The 11424-nt window shown below is 37.8% G+C and overlaps 1 protein-coding gene across 1 annotated transcript; it reads left to right on the forward strand.

The window, feature by feature from the left end:
* The first annotated feature begins 36 nt into the window (after positions 1-36).
* On the forward strand, positions 37-10213 carry erap1b (endoplasmic reticulum aminopeptidase 1b). The gene is made up of 19 exons (XM_056235239.1): positions 37-136; positions 1195-1709; positions 1798-1936; positions 2096-2230; positions 2366-2486; positions 2573-2727; positions 3204-3317; positions 3477-3608; positions 3697-3828; positions 4084-4167; positions 4259-4416; positions 7106-7185; positions 7592-7775; positions 7901-8057; positions 9014-9198; positions 9311-9472; positions 9549-9689; positions 9772-9853; positions 9956-10213. Exons 2-19 carry the CDS (start codon positions 1216-1218, stop codon positions 10124-10126), a joined length of 2826 nt encoding a protein of 941 aa, XP_056091214.1. The 5' UTR covers positions 37-136; positions 1195-1215; the 3' UTR covers positions 10127-10213.
* The last annotated feature ends 1211 nt before the right edge of the window (positions 10214-11424 follow it).

Here is an 11424-nt window from a genome sequence, read left to right on the forward strand (position 1 = left end):
AACTTCTTCCCATGATGCAAATGTTGAAGAATTGTATTTTCACTTTCACATTCATTGATTCGATATGCTCAGCTAAACCATTGCTGGATTCTTTTAACAGATCGAGGATTTTACCTGAAAAGCGTAGTTCGTAATCGTAAGTATTCTGTGATATAAAGATATACTTGAACTTTATATCTCTTGCACGTGACAATTTAACCGTGCTATGGCGTTGGGTTTATGTGTGTTGCACGCGCAATGCCGTTTCAGTTTACACACAAGGTGTTGTGCAAATTAAGATCACCGAATGCAGAATATCATTACATTTACAACGAATTTTTAAAAAGATTATATCCCACACCAACTGCTAAATGACTGCATTTGCCGTGTTCTTTTAAGTCGGATCTTTTCAGTAAATCGGTTGAATTCCCAGCAAGCATAGCCGTCAATTCACCGTCTAGGTTAACTAACGTTATAGTCTGGCTATGAGTAACCCACTTCTAACCAAAATAACCTTGAATTTGGTTACATGTCGTTTTTGCCAAAATAACTTGTGAGATGTTTGATATTCCATCTTGTAAGCAAAGTAAACAGTGATTAAGGTGTTTGGTTTAATCTCTTCACTCATACACTCATTTCATTTCTTTGTTATCTAATTGACTGGTCTATTCTTGGGCTATGGTTTAGACGTCTATTAAATTTTCACTGACAGCCCAAATTTTGCCTTGTTTTAGCCTAGACGTCTGGGCTGTGTTTGGACGGCTATTAGACGTCTTTTCAACGCAAAATTGCTTGCTGGGTTGGTTCAAAAAAAGCGAGAACCTTTCGGACACGCGCGACTATTTGAAAAACGGTGAGCTGATTTTAGAGCATTACGAACTGGAAATATTTACGGCTTGACTGCAGGACATGAATATTTTAAACCCGGAAGACGAAATAGCGCTACTAAGGTCACTTTACACATATGAAACAGTTGATCTTAGTAGGCTACAAATAATATTTTTTTTTAAATTATTTTATGAGCATAATCATGTCTGCAACTAACAGAAGTAGAACATGTGAATTTACAGTAAACACCATTAAGCACCGAGTAAAAGTACCTAAGTTTTAGATCATTTTAAACAGGAAACAGAACTCAGTCTTTTTGTTGAGCTCATTGGCTTGTTTTGTATGATCATTGTCTTTATAATACATTTTTACCTTTAACTTTTACAGAACTTCCAAGTAGTACTAGACATGAGTCGCTTTGCTCTGCTTGTGAATCTCATAGCCCTACCCATCATTCACCTTTGGGCTGCAGTCACTCAAGAGCCCACTATATTCCCCACATCAAGCAATGGAGAACCATTCCCATGGAACAAAATGAGACTTCCAGACACAGTATCTCCCCTTCATTACCATCTCCTTATCCACCCCAACCTCACAAGTTTAGACTTCACTGGATTGGTACAGATCCAAATTGATGTAAATCAAGACACCAAGTCTATAATACTGCACAGCAAGGATCTTCATATCTTCAATGCAAGGTTGCTAAGTTCAGATATGAGTCGGCAACAGCCCTTAAAGGTGCTAGAGTACCCATACTTCCAGCAGATTGCACTTATATCTGATAATGCACTGCTGAAGAGAGGCCATGTATATTCAATTGAACTGGAGTTTGCTGCTAACCTTTCTGAGAGCTTTCATGGATTTTACAAAAGCACATACCGCACCATCAAGGGAGAAGTCAGGTGAGAAAATGTACCACCCCCTCGCCCTTATTTATTTATTTATTTATTTTTAAATAATAATCTGTTATTGTGTCATTCACATTCTCAGGGTTGTGGCTTCCACACAGTTCGAGCCGACTAGTGCCCGAGCAGCCTTTCCCTGTTTTGATGAACCTGCCTTCAAAGCAAACTTTACAGTGCGGATTCGCAGAGAAGCAAAGCATATTGCCCTCTCAAACATGCCTAAGGTGCTGTAATGTCTATAGAACCTCTGTTGATCAATCCTTCTATATTCCGTCTATAAAGCTTGAATAAATCATACTGTGACATGAACTATTAATCTGCCAGGGGAAGACTCTGATTCTTCTGTTAAGCATACTCTTCTTTCTTTTTTTTCTTTACTCCAGCTGAGAACATTAGAGCTGCCAGGCGGCCTGTTTGAGGACCAGTTTGATGTGAGTGTAAAGATGAGCACATACCTGGTGGCCTTCATTGTCTCCGACTTTCTCTCTATCAGCAAGACCAGCCAGCATGGAGTCCAGGTTAGAAGATAATCCGTCTCAGATCATTATGACCACTGAGTTAATGACAAAGCCCTGATGTGCTGTAAGATCCCACCTCCATCATTTATCACTTTTTGCAATCCTGCTAATAGCATTTATTTGATGTGAATACAGATTTCGGTGTATGCTGTGCCAGAGAAGATCGACCAGGCAGAGTTTGCTCTGGATGCTGCAGTGAAGCTGCTTGACTTCTATGATGACTACTTTGACATTCCTTACCCTCTCCCCAAACAGGGTTAGCTGCACATTCTTGTCTACTGCTTAACATGCAAATTACAGATTTCTAGTTTCAGCATTTAGCTTATATAATCTACTCCGTAGATCTTGCTGCTATCCCAGACTTCCAGTCTGGAGCGATGGAGAATTGGGGTCTGACCACCTATCGGGAATCAGGCCTTCTTTTCGACCCCCACAAGTCTTCTGCTTCTGACAAACTGGGCATCACAATGATTATCGCTCACGAACTGGCCCATCAGGTGGACTTATGACATTAATTAACTGTTTTTTGTGTGTGTGTGTGATGGGGGTATTAAGGCCTGTTCACACCAAGAACGATAACTATAATGATAACTATATTTGCATTCACACCAGCGGATGATATCGTTCTATTTATTCTAAGCACGTGGTTCAGTTTTATCGTCTGGCCCTTTAAATGCTCGAGCTCTTAAAGCAGGATAGATTTTGATTGGCTGAGGTTTTTATTGTTAATCAGCTGGGGAAAAAAATAGCTCTGAAAGTGATTCCAATGATAGCGTTTCTCGATGCTGTTATCGTTATAGTTGTGGTGTGGACTCTGCTATTCTTTTAAATTCAAAACGATTTTTACAACTATATCTTTATCTTTATAGTTATCACTCTTGGTGTGAACGGACCTGTATAGTAATGATTCTAGTAAGTGACCTGTTGTTGTGGTTAATCAGTGAATGGCTCATTCTGTGTCTGTTCTTGTCAGTGGTTTGGTAACCTGGTGACCATGCAGTGGTGGAACGATCTGTGGTTGAACGAAGGATTTGCCAAGTTCATGGAGTTTGTGTCTGTTAACATCACCAATCCTGAACTGCAAGTTGTAAGTTTTTGTAAAATTGTTGGCCCTTGCCGAAGATCTGTTATCTTTTTCATTTGATCTCTTGGCTTTTTATTTCCATAATGACCATTTTAAAAGCACTCAGCAAGAGTTGGATGAAGATTTGTGCTCAAATAAACCCCAGTCATGTTTGTGCAACAGGAGGATTATTTCCTGGGGAAGTGTTTTGAGGCTATGGAGGTAGACTCCTTAAGCTCCTCTCACCCTGTGTCCACGCCAGTGGAGAACCCTGCTCAGATACAGGAAATGTTTGATGATGTTTCCTATGACAAGGTGCATTATAAAACCAGTGAAAACTTTTTTTTCTTTCTTGTTTTTCTTTCTTTTTAAAAGCATGTTACGGTTGTGAATGTCATTTCAGGGGGCTTGTATTCTGAACATGCTGAGAGAGTTTCTGACCCCAGAGGACTTTAAACTGGGGATCGTGAGATACCTGAAACGCTACAGTTACCAGAACACAGTCAATAGTAACTTGTGGGAAAGTCTGACCAATGTGAGTAAAAGTTGCACGCGTAATGCAAATGCATACAACTCTGGTCGTGGTCACATTTGCTATTGTTCAGCAAATTTCCGCATGCGAAACCCAGTCATTTCAATGAGAATACATGCAATCAGGAATTTTATATAAGGGCAAATGATTTCTCCACTGAGATTTCACATAGAGTTCAAGCACACCTTCAGAGTAGAAGATCAAAATGTCTTAGGATGTGTTGTGAGTGTTAACAGGTTTTCAATGTCTCTGTTATAGGTTTGTGACTCTGATGGTCTGGACGAGGGCAGACTGAAGGGTGAAGAGTCTTGCCGGCGCTCAGTCTCACAGTCTGGAGCTTCTGTGAGTTGATTGGTCACATCATTAATCGAAACACTTTATACACTGTTTTAACTGGTGTTGTGATGTATTTCTGTGATATTGTATCTCTTAGAAATGGCACTCTGAGGATGAGCTGGATGTTAAGGCTATGATGGAGACATGGACATTGCAGGAGGGCTTTCCACTCATTACAGTGGAGGTCAAAGGTCGCGAAGTCAGACTAAGTCAAGAGCGTTACCTCAAGAGTGACGACCCCTCACAAACATCCAGGTTATTATCAAGTATCTACATTTGTTTATAAGTCTGTTTAACTCCTTAAACCTGAAGTGTACCGCCGGCAGTACAAAATAGGTATCATTTTAAAGCTTAGAATCTCAGCTTTTTAATACAACCTAACCACTTTGATCAACTCTTAACGAGTGCTGAGTAGTCCCTCTTAAACTGAGTGTACCGCCCGTGGGCGCCACCTAGCTGCGAAAAAATTAATAATCGTATTTTTCAAAACTGCTACCTTGATCAACTCAAAATAGGTGTCATTTGAAAGCTTAGAGTCTGAACTTTACAATGAATGTAGCCAATTTGATTAATTCCTAATTAGTGCAGAGTTATTTGCTGATAAATAGAAAAAAAATGTTTTCATAATTTATGAAATACTTTTTTGTACTATGTACTGCAATATGTCAAATACATCATACAGCTCAGATAGTTGTGTGTCATATGTCATTTGAAAGGTCTCAATGAGTAGAATACAACAAGCATAATTGTTTCGACTTTCTACAAAACTTGATCGAGTTTTTGTACATCTCATGTACAAAAGTACCCTCAAGACCCATATGTAAATCATATACGGATGCTGAATTTATGACACATTTTCGCTCGTAACTTCATGGAACATGCTCCGATTGTGGAACATGGCACACCATTATTTACAGCAAGAGCTCACAATTAAAAAGAGCCAATATAATCAATAAAATCCATCAATCAGATCTAAAGATATTCTTCATAGAGTTCTAACACAAAAAATCCCACAGACACACGTAGCCAAATATATACTGATGAAGCACTCGTGTTACGTTTTCGCTTATAACTTCATGAAGCATGCACAGATCGTAGAAAATGGCGCAACATTATTTACAGCACTCGCACGATTAAAAAGAGCCCAAACTCAGCAAAATTCATCTCTCAGATCTAAAGACATTCCTCATGGACTTCTAACATATGAACCTGCACAGGTGTACATCCAATGAAGTATATAGATGGTGCATTGATGTGACTTTTCGGCTCATAACTCCATGAAACATGCATTTTTGCAAACAGAATTTTTTTAAATAAACAAAATGTATTTTCACAATCAAAACATCTTTATTGACAGCAGATTCTCACGATTATAAAGAGCCCAAACACAACATAATCCATTGCGTTGATCACGAGATATTCCTCACGAAGTGATGCATACTTGGCTAAAAAACATGTCTCTCATCTCTCCGGGATGCAATGTGTTTTCCAATGTTCCCGGAACTGTCCGTGCTTGATTTCAAACGTGGAATAACACAAAATATGTATCATCTTAAAGCTTAGAATCTCAGTTTTTTAATGCATCTATCCACTTTGATCAACTCATAACAAGTGCTGAGTAAACGGAGTGTACCGCCCGAACTTTACAATGAATGCAGCCAATTTGAAAAACTCCTAAGTAGTACGGAGGTATTTGCTGATAAATAGTTGTTTTTTTTCCTTCATAATCTATAAAATACTTTTTGTACTATGTACTGCAATGTGTCAAAAACATCATACAGCTCATTAAACATACACTGATCGTTGAAAATGGCACATCTTTTTTTTTACAGCATATTATTACAATTAAAATCAGCCCAAAATTAACATTATCTATTGAGTTGATCACAAGATATTCCTCATGGAGGAACAATTTTAAAAATGCCCATTAGGGGGTGTCAAGAGCTGAACAAAAAGGCTATCTTGGTTCCAAATGCTGTAATTTTTTATTACTTTATGCAATTACCATACAATTTCATCCAGATGTAGAGGGACTTCACCAAAAAAAAAATTTCCTCCTACCTTATTTCCTTCCTGAGTTATTCCATGTCAAATAAGAAAGATATGCAAAATCAAAAAAATATATATTTATATATATTGTGTCTTTTATCAGCAGTTTCTCAGCATAAGAATGTGTTAATGTGATTTATATTTTCTAAAAATTTGAAAAGTGTTCTATCAAACGATAATGACCTTTTGACTCTCCTTGCTATAGTTTTGGAGTTATGAGTATTTAGTTTTGTGTGTGTAACTCAGAAAAAACAACTCTAAAAATGCCCTCAGGGCTTAAGGGGTTAAACTGACAGTGATATTTTTATGATTTATTTAGGGTTTATATTTTTGAAAACGTGATCACAATTGAGATGTATTGCAAGTCAAAATAAGATGTCATTCTCTTCTGACAAGCAAGCAGTTTTCTTGCTGAAAAAACACTGGGACAGCAGTGAATAATACATCATTTCATGAACAAGATGAATGATTATCAATGCAGGAATCCCAAGTCACTCAGAATGTTAACTATTTTTGACACGGTTATCCACACATCCTTTTTTGAAATGATATCCCTGTATGTGGGCAGAGATAAATCATTTACGAAGTGAAATCACTCACAGTAACACAAATGTCTCCTTTAGGAAGGATATTCGACAACAGCATCTCACAGGAGACACTTTGGATCTGTACTAATTTGCATAGTTACATTTTTCTCAACTGCCACTGTCACTCATGTTACCACAAATCATGAACTCTCATTGAAAATGAAAACTTCCATTTGCTTTTTCACAGGAAGTTGAATTATGTTTGGACTCTTAATTTTCTTTTCAGTTTTTTTTTGGTGTTGTTTTTTTTTTACACTTGATTGTAAGTTTTGCTTAATCTTTAGTTCCTGATCTTTTGCTGTGTACAGCTTCCTGTGGCACGTTCCATTGACTTACATTACCAGTGGCTCAACGACAGTGCACCGCTTCCTGCTTAAGACCAAAACAGGTATTTGTTGGAAAACCATTATTTGACAATATTATTCATTTTATATAATATATTGTTTCATATATTATTTTTGAAGTTTTTGAAATGTCTTCACGTCTCTAAACAACACAAGCGCTGAAGTATATGTGCGACAGGTAAAACACTATACACTCTTAAAAATAAAGGTTCTTTATTGGCATCTATGGTTCAATGAAGAACCTCAATGTACATTCATGTAACCTTTCCTTTGCACAAAAGGTTCTTTATAGTGGAAAAAAAGTTTTTCACACCGGTTCTTCACTGTAGGTACTTTGGGGAATCCAGAATGGTTCTTGAATGGGATCACTGTGAGAAAAACCCTTTCGGAAGCTTTATTTGTACGAGTATAGCACTGAATTCTGACAGATTGTTGTATATGTCGTCATAGACGTGCTGTATCTGCCGGAGGAGGTGGACTGGATCAAGTTTAATGTGGACATGAGTGGATATTACATTGTGCACTATGAGGGCTCTGGCTGGGATGACCTCATCAGGCTGCTCAAACACAATCACACAGCGCTCAGCAGCAACGACCGGGCCAGCCTCATCAACAACGCCTTCCAGCTGGTCAGGTCAGTCCTCCTCATCTATCATCTCCATATCAAGAGTCAAACAACTAGATCAAAAGTACTGTACAATAAAAGTGTTGGCAATGTATCATGCCCTGGTTGATTTACACACCTTGTGTTTTGGACAGTGTTGGTCAGCTTCCTCTGGATAAGGCTTTAGACCTGACCCTGTATTTAAGCAAAGAAACTGAGATTATGCCAGTGACACAGGGCTTCAGTGAGCTTGTGCCTCTGTACAAACTGATGGAGAAAAGAGACATGGTGGAGCTGGAAAACCAGATGAAGGTCAGTGAGCGGTCATTTATATTTGATCTTCAGGCGTGTGGATTCATTCATTTATGAGTCAGGCTCGAAATCAGCTTCTAACCCTCAGCAATTCTGAGAATCAGTTAGAATTCATTTGACATTTCATGATTCATATAATTAAAGGGATAGTTACAATTCTATCATCATTTACTCACCCTCAAGTTGTTCCAAACCTGTATGAATTTCTTTCTTCTGTTGAACACAAAGATACTATGGAAGTCAATGGGGTCCCATCAACTGTTACCAACATTCTTTGAAATATCTTCTTTTTTTGGGTGAACTATCCTTTTACCAGGATGTCATTTAGTACAATCTCAGTGCTGTCAAATCGAAAGTTTAGAGGTCGGAAAGTTTTTTTAATGTTTTTGAAATAATCTGTTATGCTCACCAAATCTACATTTATTTGATCAAAAAGACAAAGCTGAATTTTCAGCATTATTACTCCAGTCTTCAGTGTCACGTGATCCTCCAGAAATCATTCAGATATGCTGTTATGGTGCTGAAGAAACATTTCTTATTATGATCAACGTTGAAAACAGTTGTGCTGCTTAATATTTTTGTGGAAACTGAAAGGTTCATGGAAAATCTGGAAAAATGGTGATTTCAGGCCTAAAATAGTCCTGGGAGTTCAAAAAATGTGATGGAAATTTCTGTAGTAAATATATATTTTTTTTTAGTTATGCTAAGCTGTAAAAGATTTAAATGGCTAGGAATTGCTCTTTGTGAGTACCAATCCGATAATGTGATTTTTAAAAATCCAGTAATCATGAATTACTATAATATTTTTTTTTGCTTGTTTTTTCTTTCATTTTTTTTGTTAACTCTCTATTTATAATGCTTAAGTAAAGCACTTTAAATTAGCATTGCGTATGAAATGAGTAATAAAAATGAACTCTCCATGCTGTAACAGATGTTGTTCTCTCTCTGTGGTCCAGGGCTACATACTGCAGCTGTTCAGGAAGCTCATAGACCGGCAGTCGTGGACTGATGACGGCTCTGTGTCTCAGAGGATGATGCGGAGCTACCTCCTCCTGTTCGGCTGTGTGCGGGGTCATCCTCCCTGTGTCAGCACCGCCACACAGCTCTTCAACAAGTGGAGGGCCTCAGATGGGAACATGAGGTCAGAGGCCATCTTTGTCTTTCCCCTTCTGAAACACTTTACACTCTTACCATTAAGAAGATTAAGACAACTTTGGACATTTCATTTTTTTGTCCATCCTTCCATCCTCTAGTCTTCCCAATGACGTTACTATGGCTGTGTTTTCTGTTGGCGCCCGGACTGAGGATGGCTGGGAGTTCCTGTTTGAGAAGTACAAGGAGTCCATGTACGTCTCGATCAAGAGCAGAATCAAGATGGCCCTCACGACCAGCCCTCTCGATCACAAGTTAAAATGGTAAGGCATTTATATATACACATCAGCTTAAGAAAATAAGTACAAATCACTAATGTCATCTTTTTCTTTCTGTCAGGATGATGGAGCAGAGTCTGATGGGAGAGGTGATGAAGACTCAGGATCTGCCATATGTTGTAACCTCAGTCAGTAAAAATCCTAAGGCCTATAAACACGCATGGGACTTTTTACAAGCTAACTGGGACTCCCTGATTAAGAAGTGAGGCACACACTAGTGGTAAATAATCCACTATATAATAGTGGTATATAGCCCTTTCATGACTTCAAACATTTGTTTACAGGTTTGATCTCGGCTCACACTCCATAGCACACATGGTAGTAGGAGTGACCAACCAGTATTCCACCAGAGAAATGCTAGCTGAGGTAGGTATTACTCTTTATTGAATCCAACGAGTAATTAGGAGCTTTCATCAGTTTGTGATCAGAAAACTATTGTATGACATAATAATTTCTCTACTCCGTCAGGTTCGTAGTTTCTTCAGTTCCTTGCGGGCTGAAACTGGAGCAGAACTGAGATGTATTCAGCAGGCCCTGGAGAACATAGAAGAGAACATTCGCTGGATGGACAAGAACCTCCCACTACTGAAGGCCTGGCTGCACAGATACTATGACCAGCACAAGAATACAGAATTGTGAAGCACTTGTACTGTAATGTCTTGGGTGTATACATTTTTTTGATGTAAGAATTTCGATAAGAACTTTGGTGTGCTAAAGTGTGTGATTCTGAATACAGGGTAAATATGTTTGAATAGCTGTACCATTTCTTATGAAGGTATAATTTAAGATTTTCGTCGGTCCCCAACCTGGAGTATTGAAATTAAAAGCGGATTGGATTGGATTACCTTTGTCATATCTTTTATTTTGTCATTAATACAGTTTTGTCCTTGCAACGACCTGTTTTAATTCTTGAAAGCATAACTTTATGCTCCAACACTTCAAATGTATATACCAGCAATCATTCATACAGTTTGCAAAAATAAGCCATGCAAGTCTGTGCTGTTTTAGTTTTTTTTTTAATTGCTTTGGCATAATTTTCACGTTACATTTTCAAAACTATTCGTGCTAATATCACAACAGATCATAAAAGTACACTTTTTTCAAACATTTCAGCATGTTTTCAATTATGTTAGCAATACACAAAATCACAAAGTATTCTTTTCACAACACAAAATAAGTGTTTCTGATCTTAATGGTTAATCAATTAATCATTTGGTACATTTGTAGAACTCTATAGATACTTTCTATGTGTGAGTGTGTGTGAGTGTCAGATTTGCAATTTGTGAACATAGAGCAGGATAGAGTACAAGGGAGAGGAAGCAGTCAATGACTGTAACATCAGATTGATCAGAGATGCATCCGAAGAGAGACAGATAGCATCAAATACAGCATTTTACGTTACAGTATGCCATGTAATACTGTAAACAGATTACCATGGTAGAGACTGTCGCATTACTGTAACTCACCCTTATAAAGGTCAACTAGTCAACAACAGGATTCAGTCATATGGCCAGTGAGAACATTTACTGTATTGGCAGCATGCTCTGTTCTAGCACAAAACCTCATGGCCGTGTCATACTTCATCACACCTTTTAACAAACGGAATAGATACTATTACAAACATTATGTAAGTTAGGTAATGTAAATGTATTTTCCAATGTGGCATCTGAAGCCTGTGTTACTGTAATTATTTCTTCAACGAGGATGATTTGTTGAGAAACATGTATATTGCATTGTTTCCTATTAAAATAACTGATTGTTAAAAGTACTAAATTGAAAGATCATACTGTTGTGTTTCAGTGATTAAACCAAAGGTTCTCATTACATATTAGAATAATCGTGTTTTGAAACAATGGTTATGTGGACTGAAAAAATGTGTATAACTGTAATGAAAGCAAGGGATCAGGTTTTGAAAGAAAGACTAGCTGTGTTACAAG

The sequence above is a fragment of the Rhinichthys klamathensis genome, unplaced genomic scaffold, assembly GCF_029890125.1.
Source record: "Rhinichthys klamathensis goyatoka isolate OS25496 unplaced genomic scaffold, OSU_Roscu_1.1 h1tg000417l_1, whole genome shotgun sequence".
In the NCBI taxonomy this organism is placed as follows: Eukaryota; Metazoa; Chordata; class Actinopteri; order Cypriniformes; family Leuciscidae; genus Rhinichthys; species Rhinichthys klamathensis.